This window comes from Artibeus jamaicensis, unplaced genomic scaffold (assembly GCF_021234435.1).
Source record: "Artibeus jamaicensis isolate MK-2021 breed Jamaican fruit bat unplaced genomic scaffold, CSHL_Jam_final scaffold_3222, whole genome shotgun sequence".
Lineage (NCBI taxonomy): Eukaryota > Metazoa > Chordata > Mammalia > Chiroptera > Phyllostomidae > Artibeus > Artibeus jamaicensis.
This window is the reverse complement of record NW_026522038.1, coordinates 3,427,715-3,447,942: the sequence shown is the minus strand read 5'-3', so window position 1 is coordinate 3,447,942 and position 20,228 is coordinate 3,427,715. Positions and strand designations below refer to the sequence as shown.

Genomic DNA, 20,228 nt, shown 5'->3' with positions numbered 1-20,228 from the left:
TGAGTTCCTTGAGTGAACATTCTGCGAAGGCAACAGCCTCTCCCCTCCCCCTTTGTTAATCTCTAGTCCAGTACCAGGCCCCGTGTAGTTGGCCAAGGTCATTGCATCCTGAGACGCTGCCTCGTGGGGAAACTGCATACTTTAGTGCACAGAGGACAGGCTCAATTATTTGCAAATAATGTGTGTAAAAGTCATTCGTTGTGGACAACTTTCAACAAAATTACATTTAGCATTTTACACTTAAAAAAACAACTACGTTAACTATTTCCTTGCAAAGAGGGAAGAACAAGCTGGTGAATCTTCCACGCGTCTCTGCTCACGGCTGTGCGGTGAGGCCTTCCTGTCTGCGGACTCAAACCCAGGGCCGTGTGAGCCCAGGGACAGTGTGAGCCCACCAGGGACTGATGGCCACATACTCCTGCAGTGTGGGCAGGCCCTGGGGCACAGGTCGAGTCATCTTGGATCATGTGGGATGATGCTCCTTGAACTGTCTTATTCTGGAGTGGTTTCAGACAAAGATGAAGGTTATTTTCCTATTGCTTGTCAAGGAGAAATAAGGAAAGAAAAGTTTGTTGCACCTAATAATTCAGGAAAAGATTCAGTGTTGGCTAGTGTGTCTAACAACTGGTTTGGGGAAAACAGCATTTCCTTTTCACAATTGCCAATTTCCATGGAGTAAATCATCCCACCATGCCAATTTAAAGTTACCAACATACTATTAACAGGCTCTCAGAACTAGTGAAAATTTTATAATCCGCTTTGGAAAGCAAGTACAAGCAGCCAGCACACTGTTGGAGATTAAGGGTAACCTAGGTGGTTTTGGGGAAAGATTTACAGATGTGGAATTCAGTTATCTACCTTGATTTCACTGGCATGTTCCCACCAAAAAGATGCAAAATAAAATCCAGGAAAATGTTTTTCTATTCACAATAAGTGGTTAAAAATGAAACTTATCTTGGACTATATGGTCACAGAAGCATCTTTTTTCACTAGCAGAGAACAGCTCTTGCCATCTTGGCTGCTGTAGTTTTCTGGCTATATAGTGTTTTTCTGTTATAGTCTGTACATAGAATTAAGAATCTTTTGGAAGGTTTTTACATTTTCTTCCTCTTTTTATACCATTGAAACAAATAAATGTTCTTAAGGAAAATTTTCTATTCTAATTTGACGTACTTGGGGGCTTTAAAAAGGTAAATTAAAATGTGCAAAATTACATAAAAGCCAGTTTTTATAAGCTTTGTTATTTAGGTTTTCTGCTTTAATTTTCAACTCATTTCAGGATTTTGCTTTTAAATCCAAAACAAAAGGTTCTTTTTCCTTGACTCATATGAGTATATCCTGTGAACAGTGATGTCGACAGCATCGTTTCCACCAGAGAGAGGCTCCGGGCTTTCCCCCCCAAGCACTATGCTCTGTCGTGAGATGAAAAAGGTGGTTACCTGTCACAGAGGGAGTTAATCATTAATTTTCAGTGAATCTGAAAATGTGTATTAGGTGTTTTTAAAAGTAATCTCTGCTGACTGAGAAGTTGAGGAAGTTACACAAACCACTGCACAACAAACCCTGTATCAAAAAACTTTCTCACACCTGTAAAAGACAGATAGTTAGTAATTTTTTCATACCATAATATGAACTGTTACAGGTTTCTACTACTTGTCATGTAAATATTAAACTTACTGACCTGGCCCTTAATATGGGGTTTTGAAGTCCAATGTGTGATTGCCAGGTCCGCCACTGAACTTTTCTGAGTTTCAGTTTCCTCATCCAGAAGTTTCCTTTTCCACAAAAGGAACTTTTGTGAACAAGTGTGCCTATTTCTTTTGTTTGTTCAGGTCAGATTGGAGTGTAGCTGGGAAAGGAGCAATCCCACCCATGGGTTTTCCAGCTGTGAGGCCAAGCTGCTGGCAGAAATATAATGCAAGTTGCAAATGCAATTTATATATGACGTTTAAATTTTTCAGTATCCACATGGAAAAATAAAAACATAAAATTAATTTTAGCAATTCTTACTTCATTTAGTGCAATATAGCCAAGATATTATTATCTCAACGTGTAATCAGTATTAACTAGTGTTATTATTTTTTAAAGATTTTATTTATTTTGAGAGATGGAGAAGGGAAGCAGAAAGAAAGGGAGAGAAACATCACTGTGTGAGAGAAATATTGACCAGTTGCTTCTTGCCCACCCTTGGCAGGGACCTGGCCCTTAACCCAGGCATGTACCCTGACCAGGAATCGAACCGGGGACCTTTCAGTTTGTAGGCTGGCACTCAGTCCACTGAGCCATACCAGCCAGGGCCAATGTTAAATGTTACTGAGATGTTTTACATTCTTTTTATTTAACATTAAATGTTTGAAATCAGTATATACATTACATTTAACCCACACCTCCATTTGGACTAGGCACATTTCAAGCACCGAAAGCAAGTGACCAATGGCTGCCCTGTTGGGCAGTGCAGCTGTGTGCAGGAGGCTTATTGCTTTCTTACCTGTAAATATTGCGGTTACACAGTCATAGAGATGATCCGAATTTCCTAATAAACTTTAGCTCTCAGCTAAAGTTTTAGTCTTAGTAGCTGAATACAGAATCATATTATTTGTTGCATTTTTCTTTTAGGTTTCTGACACTTCTGCAAATTTTATAGAAAAATGAGGATCCCCCACAGACTTAAACATTGTTCTTTTCACTTTTTAAAACGCTCGGTTTTGAGCAAAGAATATTTTACAAATGGGGCACTTAATTAAAATCATGATGACTTGGAGGGACAAAATTGGTACATAAGCCTTCTTATTCAGCTGGTTTGCAAATGCTTCACACTTAATCTTAAAACAAAAATCAGTTTTGTTTAAAATGAGGCCGATGCTTTTCATAGTTACTTTAAATGTGAATGGTCCCTTTTCAAAGTGAAATTATCAGGTTTAAGTCTGTCGTCTTTGTTCCTATGGAATTTCGCCCTTCCATTTACAGCCTAAACATCTGGGCAACTGTGGGACTTCCCTGACCTCTATGGCCATGAAGGCTGCAGCCACCCTTTCCTGCCCAGGAGACCAGGCTCTGGTTTCCTGGGGCCCCAAATAGTCTTCCCTTCCCCCTGGACCCCAAACAGTCTTCCTTTCCCACTGGACAGTCCGAGTGCCAGTGAGGAGCTTCCAACTCTATGAAACTGGGGAGCCAGAGATGCTGCTGCAGGGACACTTCCCTCCCCTCACATGTGCCATCCCTGGGCAGTGGTAGAGAAAGGGGGCAACGTGGGCTCGGACCAGCACCAGAAAGCCGGACCGAGTCTGTCCAGGCTGGACCACGGACGAGGTTCAGAGAACTGGGAGTTTGCTCACCTCACAGTGGTACCGCACCTCTGGACTTGGAATATTTTACCACTAGCACTTGTTTTGTTTTTTGGTTTGTTTATCCTGAGTGACTCCAGTTTGTTCTTTTAATTTTCAAAGGACAGTCTTGACACAGACAAAAGACAGTCTGTAACATGAAAACTAAATGCAGCACCCAGAGGATTAGGGGTGTGTGGTACAAGTGTTGTGAAATCAATTAAATAATAGGATATTGCAATGTTCCGTAATTAGAAGTCATGCTTCCTTTTTCTCTGATCTTTTCTCAACTTCCAACTTTAACCCCAGTCCCTCTATTTATAGACTTCAGTTACTGGAAGGTGGTGGTGGTAGTGGTGGCGAGTCCCCCTGGGGTCCCTTGAGCTCCAGGAATGGGTTATTCCCTTTTGCAGCCATTCTTTTGAGCAGTTCACAGAGAAAAGTTTATCTGTCCGGGATAAAAACAAATGTGTATTTAATCCAAGTTCAGCCATTTACAGTTGACCTGTGTGACCTGGGATGAAACTTAACCTTTCTAACTTTCAGTTTGTTTCCTCATTTGAAAATAGGGGAGTAAATTTGATCACCAATACGAAAGCATCATTAGTAGTTCGTACAATAAACATTCAGTGAACTGTCTCCTACCTTTCTCACTCAGGCATCCACATTTTAATTTTTGAGACCTATACTTCCTCTCTTTTCAATTAATTGCCTTTCTTTGATTTATTTCTCTTCTGTGTTTTACTTCATACAGCATTTAGTGCACTATTAATAATTAATGGGTTTTAAGACAACCACATGACTCTTTAATCACCTTAAAGTGTCAGATAACTAAGTTAAAAATAAAACTTAAGGTTATGCATAGCCATGTAATAGAAGAGGTGTGCTTAAATATAAATAACGATTTTTCTAAAACTTTTCTTGAAAGGCAAATGATTGGCCAAAGTTTGATAGGCTGGTTGTTAATATTGGTGAGAAAGCCAAAGGCTTTTAAAACTTTTCCTCAAAATAAATTAGAGATTGCCCTTTTCCATTCCATCAGCTGAGACCCGCAGTTACTGGGGACCTCTCCCTGCTTCCCCCTGCTTCCCCCGATGTCGTCGGGAGGAGGAAGGGGCAGACCTGCTAATCCTGACTCTGCCCTCCCCCTCCGAACTGCAGCTCCCGGCAGCTTTGATGTGTGAGGCACATACCCTTGACTTTGTGGCCCCTGGATAAAAGGAGGAAAAAAAAGAAGAGAAAAACACAAAACTAACTTCAGAACTTTATAATGTAATCAGAATAACTATAATATCGCCATGTAATAATGTGTATAATGGTGCTTCATTTTTATCTGCTAAAGATAAATTGGCGATAACATTTTGTGGATGAGAGAAAAAAATACAGAAAGTTAAGTGGGTTATCTTTGTCTTATTACATGGTATTAGGCCTTGCAGCACCCCGAGCTTATCATAGCTGCCCTGTCCCTCCTCCACTCTTCACTCTCACTGTTGACTTTTGGAAAGAGAGATTGTGGGGAAGGCCCAACACAGTCACGCGTCCTGAAAAAGCAGACAGGTTTCTCCACTGGTCATAGAAGAGGAAGTCAGAGCTCCAAAATAAGAAGCATTCAAAATAAGCATCACCGCTGGCTCTAAGATTGTGCGTGTGTCTGTGTGTGTGTTTCCTTCTTTTTTCCTTCCCGCTCCTCCTCCCAACATCAGGGAAGCAGGGAGGGTTCCGCAGTGACTGTGGGTCGTGGCCGAAGAAATGGGAAAGGGCAATCACTAAACAAAGCTGAGGGTCCAAATAAATTGACTTTGAGGAAAAAACTTTTAAAGTTTTGGCTTTCTTTCTGACATTAATAAGCAACAGGCCAGATTTTGGCCAATAACATTTGCCTTTTAAGAAAAGTTTTAGAAAAATTGTTATTTTGTGTTTAAGTTCAGCTCCCTAATACAAGGTTACTTACCAGGGAATGTGAGTGGCCCCCACCTGATAACCAGCAAGGAAATGGGGACAGATCACCAGGGACTGAGTTGTGCTAACAACCAAAGTGAGCTTACAGAGCCTTCAGCAGGGTCCCAGCCGGCCAACACCTTGTGATGCCCTGAGCAGAGGACCTGCTCACACCGTGCTGGAATCCTGCCCGCGGACTCTGTGAGATAATCTGTGAATAAGTCTGTGGTAATTTTTTATGCAGCAATAAAAAATAAAAGGATCAATCCCTGTGAAAGGAATTGGCTTCTTAGTGTTGAAAGCCTCATTCAGGCAGTTAAGTCATAAGAAATAGGTATTGAATATCTCCGCTTTGCCCAGACCTGCCCCAGATGCTGGGGATGGTTATGAAGTCACGGCCTCTCTCTGGTTCGACGAAACAGAGGCACAGACAGTAGCAGCACAGTGTGGTCACTGCAGAAAGATCACATGTGAGGGGCTGTAAGTACAGAGCCGATGACGAGTGATTGGACAGGAGGGAGTGAGGAGGCTTCTTAGCACCGAAGGGTCCAGATCTACATTCATAGCTATTGTATGTCAAGAATCCTGTTGAAGAAAATAACTCGAAATTGAATAAAAGGACACAGTTCCAGGGTTCTATACTGAATTAAATTAAAGGAGCTTCAAGAATTTAAATATGATTTAAATGGTATTTTTGTTTGCTTTTCAGATCCCTCTTTTTTTTTTCCAAATATTTTATTTATTTATTTTTAGAGAGGGGGAAGGGAGGAAGAAAAAGAGGGAGAGAAACGCCAATGTGTTGTTGCCTTTCATACGCCCCCTACTGGGGACCTGTCCTGCAACCCAGGCATGTGCTCTGACCAGGAATTGAACTGGCAACCCTTCCGTTCACAGGCTAGCACTCAATCCACTGAGCCACACTAGCCAGGGCAGCTTTTCAGATTCCCCTTCATTTGCCATTTAGAATACTAGGAAATTAGAGGGGGGAAATGATAGCTTAGAACATCACAAAAACATTTCATCTTTGTAGTTCATAATCAATTCTTCTCTGAGTTCCACATAACTTTTCAGTATTAGTTTTCACTTTATTAAGCTTGGATCACCCAGTCAACAACTATTTCTGTTCCATTACTTTACTGTAGGCATCTGTTCTTAAAAGTAGTCTGTGGACCCCTGGGGCTCCCTGAAGTAGGGGGTCCATGAGGTCAGACCCCTCTCGTGGTAACACTAGCGCAGGGCATGCTTCTTCACCGTGCCGACGTTTGCAGCCAGGGTGCAGATGCAGCGACGGGCAGTGGTGCTGGTGCCTGGGCACCCAGGGGGTCTGTGAATCCCATACCACGGCACCCGCCCAGGAAAGGAAACGCCAGTGCCACTTCAGAATGTCCTCAGTGAAGCAGGAAAAGTTATTATGGTGACTGAATCTTGACCTTCGATTGCATAACTGGCGAACTATAGTTTCTTCTGACTTCGGTACTTGGCAGATATTTTCTCACAAATGAGCAGTCTCTCTTTTCAATGAAATCAATTGGCAGCATTTGTGGACAGTGATAAAAAGTTTGAGCTTTCGAGCAAAAATTAGAATTTTAGAAATTTGCGTCCATTGCCATGGGCTTGGTAGCTTCTTAAATTCTTAGAGCTTTTCTGAGATTGGTGATGATAGGAATACACGTGATTTTTATAATGTATAATGAAATATGTCAGCTCAGTGAGCCCGTACTTCCAGCTAAGGCAGAGTGTTACTCAGAGATACATGGGTAAATTCATAGTGTGAGGTAGATCAGTGAGCGTTAATGTAAGAGTAGGAAAAAGATATTGATATGGTTTTTGATTCTGCATTGCAATATGATAAAAACCTACCACTCGTTGAGTTTTTGTATAATATTCAAAGAAGAGTATTCACAATTATCTGAAAAAAACCTATTAAAATAATCCTTTCCTTTCCAATAACATATCTTTGTGAGGTCAGATTTTCTTCATATACTTCAACCAAATAATATCAAGAAGGAGACTTGAATGTGAAAGGCGGTAAGAGAACCCTGTTGTCTTCATTAGTTGCTAGAAAGATTCATCAGCCCTGGCTGGTGTAGCTCAGTGGATTGAGCACTGGCCTGAGAACCAAAAGGTTTCCAGTTCAATTCCCAGTCAGGACACATGCTTGTGTTGTAGGCCAGGTCCCCAGTGGGAGATGTGTACATGTTTCTCTCCTCTCTCTCTCCCTTCCCCTCTCTCTACAAATAAGTAAATAAAAAATCTTTAAAAAAAATTCACCCAAACTGTAAAACTAATTGCCACCTTCTCATTTAATGTTTTTGTTTCAGAAAATGGTAATTACTCATAGAAACATTTTTGTGTTAACATGCAGTGGTTTGTAATTTTTAAATGAACTAGTAAACACTTTTAAATTTCTCATTTTAATCTCTAATATTATAAGTGCTTATAAATACACCAACACAAACAAAAGCTCATTGAGATCCTCAGTGATTTTTAAGAGTGTTAAGGTGTCCTGAGAATAAGAAGTTTGAGAACTGCTGCTGTAAGAGATTTTTTAAATGAAGAAACATACATTGTCTTATCTATTAAATTATAATCTAATAGGGGAAATAAAGCAAGCACATAGAAAACCTATGTGTATATGAATGCATAGCAAGTTCTAAACCAGAATGTTCTGCATGGTTAAGGTTTCAAGCCGGAGGTGCCACTTGGGATGAATCCCGAAGGGTGGGAGGGCTTTCCATGAGCAGTGACAGAGAGGAAGTTGTTGAGATCACAGATGCTTTCAACTAGAAGTAATGTTAGCAGAATAGGGAAGGGAGAGTTTGGTGGTCAATTCACTGGAAAGAAAGCATAACTCTGAATTCTAAAATTTACTGTATCTTGGAGGTGAGTGATTGAAATTTGGGGGAGCAGAGTAACTTATTTATTGGCCTTCTTTTTGGTCTTTCTTTCAGCCATTCCACAGATATTTATTGAGCATATATTATGTGCCAGGACCTGAGTTAGATGTTTTGTTTGCATTGCTCATTAGTCCTCACCTGAACCCTGTGAGATATGATTTTACTCATTTCATGTTGTGAAACTGGTTTTCTGAAAATTAAGTGAATTACCTGAGCTTAGAAACTAAGTGTCATTCAAATGTTTGGGATTCAAACTCTCTGCCTCCAGTGCCCATGTACTTGAATTTTAAACGGTGTTATTACTCACCTCTTCCACTTGGCAATCAGAGGATGCCAGGACTGTCTTTTTTAATTCCATAGAAAACAATCTGTAGACTCCAGCACCACCAGCTTGAGTCAAATCCTGCTGCTGCTACTTAACATCCTGTGTAATCTTGTATAAATTACTTCCCATCTCAGAACCTCGGTTTTCTTCTCTGTGACAGAGAAATCTTAACACCTAACTTGGGGGGTGACTTCAGGATAAAATGAGGCAATGTACAGAAAGCATCACTTTATAGAGAACTGGGGAAATCGTGGGTGGTCCACACCTCTTCTTTTTAGCAGCTCTTCTAGCAGTCTGTTTGTAGTCCTGCTAGCGACACCAGGTTTCCCCACGTGGTCAGTTGTTGTTCTGTCCCAATGCTGCCTGGCTGTTGAGCCCATGGCAGGACACACTGGCCTGGCAGGGTGGTTTGGAACAGAAGTGGAGAAAGATGCTGAGTGGTGAGCAGTGTGGGGCAGGAAGAGCAGGGACTTAGTATCGAACGCCAGCACAAGTCCTGTCGACTAATTACTTCTGAGTTGTGTGTCCAGAAGGACTCGGCCTTCTCACCTGTAAGTAGACTGATGCTGCCCACTTATGTGGAGCAGTGCCAGAGAGTGTTAAGGTACGGCCGTAACTGTAGGCGCTTGTGGGTGTCTGGTTCATATGAACTCCTTTCCCTGTGACATGTGCCTTCCCCTCTTAGGAAAACGTCCCAGGTGTCCGATGATGGGACACCTTTGCCTCCAGAGCTGGGTTCATGCACTGTTTGTCCCTTACAGCTTTACCAGTGAGCTCCTGCTCAGGAAAGCCTGCAGAGCCTGGGGCCTCACCACGGTCTGAAAAGAGCGAGTGCATCGCAAGCAGTAGTGGTCTTCCGTTCGAAAGCCACATCAGACCTGAATCAGGTGTTTAGCTTCGGTGGGTCTTGGAAAAGGTGTCCAATACTAAATGTCATTTTTGAGGTTTGGTTGATGCAAGGACTTTGTTCTCCTTTTGGAGCAAATCGAATCTGCTTCTCTTGGTTGGAAGGCTTAAGATGCTCTGACTTTCACAGGAGGAAGGAAGGTCCCGATGACATCACACGGCTTCTATTGCACTTCATGAGTACCAGACTTCCCCAGAGTTCAATAAAAAGTTAAATGCCACTGTAACGATTGAAGCCAGATGAAACCTCTCGGCTAAGTTGGTGGAGTGCTAAAATTTCCCTGGATTCAGCTATTACCACGAAGATCATTGATAAAACGCACAGCCAATTGGTAATGGGACTCAGGTCCTTCCTGCACAGTTGGATCCTGTGCTGTGGGTTGAGTTGAAATCCAGAGATGTGCAGGTTGGGGACCAGCTACCAGGCCAGCAGGTTGCCCCCTCCACACAGCACAACAGGCCCACACCTCAGCCAGAAGGGAGCTGAGCTACTTCTTAGTCCTTGCAGAACCATATCCTCAGAGGCTGACAGCTTTCAATGACAGCTTGAGTTACTGCCAGTGGGGCACGGGGGCATTTCTGGGAACGTTGCTGTGAGGGGGACTCTAGGATCCCCAAGGGCACCCACACTGTGTCAGCAGGAGGTGTGGCTGTTTGGGAACTGTGACGCCACGGGGTCCATACCTGCAGGGAGCAGCCTGGGTGGCAGCCACACAGGCTTCCAGGAGTGCTTGCCAGACGTGGGGAGAAAGGTGGCAGTTGAGTCTCTGCAGGTCTAACCACTTCTACTGAGGTGCCTCTTTGTCTGAGATGGTTCCTGTGCTCAGGACAGAGACCACACAGCCATTTCATGGATGCACATCCTGTTGAGTATGACCCAGACGGTTGACTCAGTGTCCAAAGTTTTATGAACTTGGCTCTTCGGGAGGCCGTGTAGTGTGCTGGTAACAAATGTGGCCTCTAGAACCAGACTTCCTGCGTTTGAGTCCTGGTTTTGCTATTTACTCACTCTACACCCTTGGGAAAGTTGTTTAACTTTTCCATGCCTTAGTTTACCTGCCTCAAAGGTACTCCATAGTGTTTGGTAAGCATTAGTTGCTATAATAATGATGTGCTTCGTGGGTAAGATTGCCTGATGGCGGGGAGGGGGGTGTTTCAAGTTTGAAAAGGGCTTGTGGGCTTCTTCCTGAACGTGTGGGTGCTGAGTGTAGGTGGGAGAGCTGTCTTCTAGAGCCTACCCTTTATATTTTACACCCCTTTCCCAGTACCCACCCTTTCCATCTTTGGATTTTTGTTTCGCACACCTGACCAATCACCTGCCTGAGAGTACAGAATGTGTGGTGTAGTTGGAATCAAAAGATGGGGGTCCATGGCCTCACTTAGCCACTTACTGCCCTGTGAGCTCAGACCTAAGTTCCTGCACCTCTTCAGCAGTGTTGGAGTTTTCTGGATGACACAAGCTCCTAGAAATCTCATAAAGGTGGAGTAATTGTGTGCACCGTTACCCTGGGCAAATGAAACAAAGGGCAAACATTGGGAATTCCTGCTGCTTCTCCACTGGAATCTAAAACTTCCCTGACTGTATGCATGAATGAAAAATAACCAAAGCAATGGCTCTCCCCGCCTTACAGGGAGACACGGAGCGGGAAGAGCCCCAGAGCGGGAGCCTGGAGACTTGGGTTTTGTTAAGTGAGGTCCTAGGTGCATGGAGCAGGAGCTAAAAAGATGGAATTTCTCTGCTACTTGGTCCCTGTATTGCGTGACTCGGGGTTTCCAGCCGCATTGCACTCGCAGCGACCCTGTGTTCCTGGAGCTGCGTGTGAGCAGCCCTCTGTGCTGAAAGCAGTGGTGGCCCCATCAGCCGTTCCCTGGTGACCTCCGTTTCCTGTTGTAGAAAATAAGGATCTCGGACTATTTAAACTGTTGGTTTCTTGTCGAGTTAATGTGACACTAAGCTGTGTAATTAGCTCTACACTGTCTCTCATATCACCGGGCTTCTTTTTCAATAGTGTTCTGTGTGAATAGTCCTCTCGGATTGCTTGTTGTCGTTTTGTGTTTGCGGAGTTGTTCCTTGTCTCCAGTACCCCCACCACCATTTCTAGGCCCCTACAAAGGAAGGCGCATGAAAATAGGGACCTTTTCTGTGCCACCCATCAGTGCTAAAAGAGTGCTTGGCACCTTTTAGGTGCATAAATACACACGTAGGCCCACACACACATGTGTAACCATATATTATAATGTACTTACATAAATTTGTCTGTAAAGACTAGGTAGTCACTTGGTTATTCCTCCTCCCCCTCCTTTGCCCCACACCAAGATCCACCACATTGTTATTGGGAGATCTGAGGACTAGAATTAGAAATGGTTACATTGTCTGTCTTAAAACTTGCTCCAAGTGGCAGTGCCTGGTTCTTGCCTTACATGCGCGTTAGTGTCACAGGACAGAACCTCGTGCCATCAGGGGCAGCCCACAGCGTAGGGCCAAGGACACTTGGCCGTGATGGCGATGGGTGGTGTAGGCTGGTTCTGTTTGTATGTGTAGAGGAGGTGGTTGGCAGGAGCCAAATAGAAACCTTAGAATTGCATTCACCCCTATTATTGAGACTTCATATTGCTTTTATTATTTGTCCACAAAATGGACATAATCCTTGTTGGCTTTAACACACTACTAGTAGGCTATCCATCTTGCAAAATATAAGACAAGGCCAGAGCTTAAATTAAAATCCTTGGCTTCTTATCTCCTTTCCACAGGAAAGCAAATCTGTGTTGAAAACCGTAAAATTAAGAGAGGAGAGCAAGGATAGCATAATTTAGCAAAAATTCATGGCACTAGATTCTGAGCTATATGACTGGAGGGATAGGTCAGACATTCAGAAGATACTGCCTGCTAATGCAGCCTCCTTAAGATGGTGCTCTGGAAATAAGAAAGGCATGAAAAATATATATATATACGTTCATATATTTTTTCAGACAATTTCAGCAATGCTAATTCTTTATAATTGCCCTAAGATATCTTTGTAGATTGTTTGGCAATTATACTTCTTACAAGATTTTTGATATAAAAATTAAAGCTGTTACTCTAAAGTATGGTCGAATATATTCATGTTAGCACTTGGGTGTTGAGATTTTTGTCTCCATTTCAAAAAGGGTTTATAACAATATCATCCCACCCTTCCACCAGCCCCTGCCTCCGCTAGCATTCTAAATTCCTGGTATTTAAGAAGCTCATCTGTGTATCTGGCAGACTGCATCATTAACACTTGAAAAGCACTGAAACATTTTTTTAACCTTTTACACATTTATATGCATAGATGTGTGTGCTGAGGTATATAGAAAAAAGGCATGTGGCTTTGATAATGGTGCTCTATTTAATAAATGCCAAGGGCGTTACGAGCTACGCAAGTTCTGCCATTAGAGAAGAGATGTAATTATAAAATAGGGAAAATCTAGTATGGAAATTATATCATTGTCTAGAAAAGGGTGATTTTTTTCCCCTTTGCTTTTTTTCCCCCATGTGTCTTTTGGGTGCATGCAGGTTGTAATGATAGAGTGCAGAGCATTACTGTTACTGGCTGTAAAGAGAGTAAGTGTTACGAGGATAATTGTTCCTAATTTCCCTGAGGGTAGACCTCCTTGTTGGAGCCACATACCTCTTATACCTCATTTGTACAAAACATCGAGTACAAAATTATGTCTGAAGCAGGCGCCGCCACCATGCACCAGCCTTACGGGTCCTCACCATGCACACACGGACCTGTATTGTGAGGGGTTTTCACTGTGCGCTGGCTGCAGTTTTGAGGCATCTCCTCAAATTTTTAAATACAGATATTTGCTCCTGGAGAGAGAGATTTCACATGCATTTTAGTTTATAGTACAGTAAAAGCCTCATTAATTCACACCATGGTGAAGTCATGTCTGAAATAGCGAATCAAAGAATATTCAAAATTCATTATATCCTGTTCCTCTTAAATTCACAATTATTCATTACTATTGTGCTTATAAATGGAGAACTTTGTGATACTGCTTTAATTAGTATATGTGTTTAAAACAAATATATTTTGTGTGCATACAATTGTATTGAGTTTACTTTCTTTTGCAGGGGAGGAGGTTTTTCATTAAAAAAAAAACTATGTCCTTAATTAGGTTAACCTGACTCTTGTTTATATTATTGATTTGCTTAGTAATCACTTTTTTGGGGGTAGGGAGCAGGGGGGATTCAACTTTAACCAGACAGAAGAATCCCAGATATCAAATTGGTGAAGTCCAAATAAATAACCTGTACCTTTAAGAGTATTGTTATGTAGCTTTAGACTTCCAACTTAAATAAAATTAATTTTAAACAAATGCAAGATAAAATATGTTAAAATATATAAGATGTTAACAATTTTAAATGTTTTTATGAGCTGTATTTCGCATTATGCATTTAAACTCAAGATTGGAAATTCCCTTTTACCAATTAAGACATCTCAAAACTAGATGAACTGAGCAAGGCCAAGTATAATGGGCGGTCAGCTTTGATTCACAAAGCTGTAAAACATTGAAAATACTATATCATGGTTCTTAGAAATGCATAATTGTAGAAGTGTGAGTTCCATAAACTAAGGGGATAGTAATACAGCAGATTTATATTTATTGGGTTTTTCAAAATTTGCCCTTCAAATTGACAATGTTTATTCATGTATTTGTCTATTGAATGACGTTTATTGAGTGCATTTTTATTGCCAGACGTGTGTAATGAATAAAGAGTTTATAAACCATTCCAAACTTTTACTTCAATAACTCTTTGTTGAGCTCAACCTGAAGAAATAATTTAAAAGGGAATGTAAATATGTATGTACAGAGATTCATGTCATATGGAAAAATCATAATCAACCTAAATCTCCAAAGGGGAGCTGATTAGATCACGGACGGTCCTCCAATGGGATATTCAAACACTCGAGGAATTTTTAACATGGACAAGTTCTGAAGACGTAGAGAGGATTCCTGGATTGTGCTCACATGCAGTTACTGCGAATGTGTGGCTTTTTCTTTGGCAGAGGAGACAGGAGCTGGGCATCCATTACTAACTGTTGACCTGTGGTTACTTTGCAGTCCAATAAAGTGCCCGTGGTGCAGCCGTCCCATGCGGTTCATCCTCTCACCCCCCTCATCACTTACAGCGACGAGCACTTTTCTCCAGGATCACACCCGTCCCACATCCCGTCAGATGTCAATTCCAAGCAAGGTGAGCCCTGCCCTCCCGGGCCTTCTCCAGTTAAGGAGGAGCCACGCCCCGTCAGTCAGTCCGAGGGACCTTGCAGGTGCCTTCGCTCCACGTCCTGTGTGGACCCAAATACATTTGCAGGAGACCAGAGTAATTTATTTGACAGCATTTTTAATAAGCCATACGAATTTGTTGTTGCTTCTTTTATGTTTCAGGATTTTTTTTAAAAAGACGAAAACCTGAAAGGGTTATTTTCAGAGTGACAGGTCTGAAATCTAGGATCCACAATATAATCTAGTTCAGTTAAACAAATATACTGAAAATCCACCCCTGGGTGGCCCCTGCTGTGCATTGCTCATTTACTTCAGCGTGTACTAGGTGTTGATGGTAGTGTTAAAAGAAATGTTAGAAAAGGGACAAAGTAGGATATTTTTGCTTTCAAATGTTACCTTTTTGACCCTTCAGTGATTTATTTTGGTTTCAATTATTATATCTGTTAGCGTTTATCCTCATTTTATGACCTACCAGCACCAACTTAGGTATAAGTGACAGAGTATGAAACCCTAACGTGAATCTGGCTTCTCTGTACCATTTGCAAGCTCTGCTTCTGTATCACTTACAGAAAAACACACAGCACAGAGGCCTGAAACGTGGGATCACCGAGGGGGGGCGGTGGCTGTGGGACGCAGGGTCAGGCCCTCCCAGCCTGCCGCCGCCATGCGCTGAGAGCACACGGAGGAAGGGCTGGTTCACAGGGTGGCCTGTCTTCTCTCCGTGTGCACAATGCTCTTGGACCTCAAGGGCGTGTTCTTAATAAGGAGTTCGAAAGAAAAGATCCCGTGTACCTGAAACTAATATAATGTTGAATGCCAACTGTACTTGACAAGAGAGAGAGAAATAAATAAAAGATCTGATAAAACCGAACGAAGGCAGAGAATAGACAGCACCCCGCCATTTTGATCTCAAGTGGATAACAAAATGTATTACGATTGTAAAAAAGAGTGGAATTCGGAGGCTGGGTGTTTTTAGGATAAAGATAAAACACCTTCATTTCCCTCCCTGGTTAACATAATGCAACTTGTCTGAGGACCTAGTTCCTGTTGGACTTGGACTGGAGTGGAGCCCAAGTACCTTCATGTAGACAAGGTAAGAATCGCCGATGCAGAGGTTTCAGGGTTTGCCTGTTTTAGTTCTCATCTCTAGTTCCTTCCTTCCTTACCAAGGACCTCTAAAGAATAAGAAACATCAAAGGCAGGTCTGGGGATTGATTTATGGTGAGAATGGGGACTGAGGCATCTTAGGAAGAAGGCCAAGTTTGAGAGGGAGGCCACGACTGCGACCTTTGTCCTGGTGAGTTTGAGATCTCAGAAGGGAAACGCAAGGTGGGTGATTTAAACGCCCCAGTCCCAGACCCTCACTAGAGATACACACCTGGGAACTGCAGAGGTGTGGGTGACAGTTTAAAGTAGATGTAAAAACTCAGACAGGCTATTAACAAAAAGAACCCAACAGTATATTTTATTAAGTGTTTAACTATTTATTTATTTAAGTTTCATGGTGCTTTCTCCGTCCTGGGCCCTGTTCTAAGCACTTCAAAATAAACTTATTTAAAAGAATGACATGTGTTGATTTAGTAGTTTTTCTCTTAAGAATTCTAGGACAGCTCCATTGTTTTAAAGAGACAAGTTCGTGACCAGCTACCCATTCTATTTGATCTTCGTTCCCATCTCTTCCTGCTGCCTCACCTTGTTTTGCCTTACCAGTTGTATCATTGCTTCTGAAAACTTTTTTTTTTTAATGAACTCTCCAGAACTTGACAAGGCCCAGTGGGCATGCCCAAAAGTTGTCTGTTTACAGCTTCTTTGAAGACTATTTCATCCTAAAAATGTGTGTTATTTTTGTGTTCTACTCCATACACTCTTTGTATAGCTTTCAATGTAAAGATCTTTTGAATTACTTTTTGACCTGGACTTCATGTATCTCATCACCATGGATCTCAGGATATGCAAACTTTGATTTGAAAACAGCAAATTGACATGATTTTGAATTTATATTTTTCCATTTGAGTACATTCATCACTGAAAAAAACACAGTGAAGGAGCATACGAGGTTTCTTGCTTTCACTCCTTTGGCCCTTCAGCCTGCCTTTTGGCTTTATCACGTAGCACAGCTGGTTAGAACATGGTACTGAGGCCAGAGTCACCGGTTTCACAGGTCCCAGGGGGCTGGTTAGCTTTATTTAAAAAAAAAGAGTGGCATGTTGATATTCTAATGCCAGAGAGAACCATCCAATAAACAGAAACTGTTTCTCAGCAGAAACCACTTGCATTTGTAAGAACATAACTTTAGATTAATGTTCCATTGGGAAGCACATTAGTTTTTACCTTTCCCTCAGTGTGTTGGTGGGGGAGGGGGGTGTTGGTGTAGAAAAAGAAAAGGAAGATAATACCAATCATTTCTTTATGTCTGGTAGAAATGGAAAAGAGCTTGTGGTAAATGGTAAGAGGAAAGAACTTTCAGGAAATACTGGGTTTATAGACCTCTTTATATCTTTGTACTCTTCACTGTATCCTGATAAATAACAAGACATATATACTGTGTGCCGAGCACTTTTCTGTACTACATATATTAATGCATTTATTCTTCACAACCCCTATTCCATTTTTATTCTGATTTTATGGAATAATAACCACTCCCTCAAAGATACATAGTTGAGTGGCAAAATTGATTTAACCACACAGTCTGACTCCAAAATCATTTTATCTTTATTTACCACTTACTTACAAAAGATTAAAACATTTTAAGGTTATGCCGTGTATAGTCTACAGCCCATAGAAAGTGTTCAATAAATACCAGTTAAATGAGTGATGGCGAGTGTATCTGTAGTAGATACACTTCTACTCCACAACACAGTTGGTGGAGTCACACACTTGTAGGAATCGTAAAGAGGATCATAAAACAACAATGAGCTGTTTAGAAATCAGGTCCACTTTTGGCTCATGTAGTGGCCAGAGCCCCATCGTGTACTTGTATGTACCTGCAACATGGTTGACAATGCCGACCCAGCGCGGGGAGGGGGTTTGTTTAAACAGTTTTTTGTTCGCTCCTTCATTTGCTCGGTCATTCAGCAGGATTTATGGAGGCCCTCCTGTGAGACAACCATGGTGTGATGCATTGATTGATACAACAGGGGTTTTTTCCCAAGCGGTATTTAAACTCACACAGGAAATCCTTTGCATAAACTAACGATAAAACAAAATGAAGAACATCTTTATTACCGTGTTAAAAGTACAAATAAAGTCTTGTAGATGCAAAGAAGAAAGAGATTTCTCAGAGCTATAAAAGTTAGTATTCCATGGGAAAGGGATATGTGAAATATGAGCACAATTTTAGTAGAGACAGTCAAATTAAAAGACTAAAATAGCAAGTAGCATGTAGTAGGTGCTAAGTAAATGTTAGTTTTCTCCTTCCTCCTTCAGAACAGTAAAAGTAAACAAAACTAATTTATATACTTTGTTCTGCTGAGTCACTCCTACACAGAGTCACTGATGTGTTCTAAGCATGTTCAGAACAGGGAGTAACATGGGGAACAAAGTTTTAAGCTTATCTGCTTAGAGGCATGTGATGGAAGCCAGTCAATTGCCTGCGTCCCCATGCCAAGAGCCCAGGACAAATGTGTGTGGTCCCCACCAGGCACTGCACCCCCCTAACAGAGGGCTTAAAGGAGACAGTTCAGGTAGCCTCTCCCCTCCAACCATGATTTTCAAGTTTGTAGTTTTGCTAAGTTTCCAAAGTCCTTCTCAGTTGGTCTGGTTTGTATTCTCAAAACTGAGTGATCTGCCTGCAGACCCTGGGGTTTGGGGAAGTACCAGAATCTTGGGTGAGGGTGCCGGCCCGCTGGGAAAGTCCTCAGTGACCCTGACAGGCTGTGACACCACTGTAGGCTCCCTTAGGGTCACCCCTGCTGCTCGGACCCACCCAGACCCAAGAAGAAAGTCCAGAGTATGAAATTTGGGGTCTGCTGGGACCAAAAGAAGCAGTACATCTAGCCAAAAAAAGGAGATTTGAGAAACATTCTTTTTAAAAACAGCAAAAACATAAGATGATCATGTAAAAACATGTAAACTCTACTGAGGGAGAGATTAAAGACCTTTCTCTGTCCTACCTACTCTCTACAATTGAGGAATAGACTGTCCTACCTTCAAAGGCAAATAAATATCAACTTCAAAGGCAACATTTCTTAAGTCATTCCCATATGTTTTAGTCCTTCTGTCTTTTAAGATTCAAATGAAACTCATAACCAGTTTGAACAGTAGAAAAGCAGAATACAGAAAGAGCACCTCTCATGTGCTCACCCAGTTCCACACACTGGCCAATGAATGTATTTACAGCCACTGAATGCATCTTCTAAGTCCTCAATTGCAAATGTGTGTTTCTATATGGAGATGTCCTTATAAAGTCAGAGTAGCTGTACAAGGAAACTGTGGTAGCTTTTTTCTATTCAGAATCACTCCCATTTCCCCCAATACATGGAATCTAAGTGCTAATATTGTACGTTTTTATACATGAGTCTTACCCCTTCTTTTTGGTACCCAAGGTAAGATATAAACAAAGAGATGTTATTTGGGACTAGGATTAGGTCTAATCTTTAGGTGGTTTTGACAGTTCGAGGAGAGCGTACTCCAGGGAGTGTGAGCTCAAGAAACAATTTGGTGGCTCTCTCATTGTCTGTGGAATACAACTAACCCAGAACAGCTTGACCTTGGAGCGCAGAGGACTCAACTTGATGAAGAGCTTTGTTGGAGCTGAAGTGGCAGGGACCAAATGAATCGTATCAAGTGTGACCATTATGGGGCTCAAGATGGTTCCTAATTAATCTTTGATTCTCTGAGGCATCCCATTTCCCAAATCTGTGGGTCCATAAGGGAGCCAACACAAATGTGAAAGTGGCAATTTACCTAATCCTTGAGCACATGGGAGTCCGTCTACTTAGGAAGGGCTCTCTTTTCCTTCCCATTCTACACAGAAACCACGGCCCACCATTTTCTTAACCAAATGCAATAATGCGGGCAAACTAAATAATTTAAAAGTCTTATTTTGATGTCTTTTATTAGCAGCATATTTACTCTTTCAGGAATTCCCCAAGATGTATTGTTTTAAAACCTGTTTTCTCAATCGTTGGAAATTTGAAAAGATAGCAAACCGACTTCTGTTAACCAGATCTGATAAATTACTGTCGTTTCATTTTAGACCGTAAGAAGTATGGCATAGAGCATTTGGTTGCCTCTCTGTTGCTGTACAAGTCATATGTCCTGTGACTCTGAACACTCTCCCTCTCCATTCTTTTTAACAGGCATGTCCAGACACCCTCCTGCTCCTGAGATCCCTACCTTCTACCCACTGTCTCCCGGTGGTGTCGGACAGATCACCCCACCTCTCGGCTGGTAAGAACCTTCCTGCAAACCCCAGCCAAGCACTCAAACGCATGTTCTACCCCCCACTTATGGAAATTAGCTTTATGAATGATAACACTTGTGGACTTGAGGAAATTTTTACAACAACAAGCAAGGTGGCAACTTTATTTCATTTCAATTTAGAAGATTAAAAAACACACAGACTTTGAAATGGATTGAATC

At 41.8% G+C, this 20,228-nt stretch overlaps 1 protein-coding gene across 4 annotated transcripts in view; it reads left to right on the top strand.

Moving 5' to 3' along the window:
* The window catches only part of LEF1 (lymphoid enhancer binding factor 1), a 112,707-nt gene that overhangs the window by 62,081 nt on the left and 30,398 nt on the right, over positions 1-20,228 (top strand). For all 4 annotated transcript variants that reach the window (XM_037161989.2, XM_037161991.2, XM_037161990.2 and 1 more), the window contains exons 4-5: positions 14,481-14,613; positions 19,946-20,036. In XM_037161989.2, coding sequence (XP_037017884.2) covers positions 14,481-14,613; positions 19,946-20,036 — 224 coding nt within the window. The remainder of the gene's footprint in view (positions 1-14,480; positions 14,614-19,945; positions 20,037-20,228) is intronic.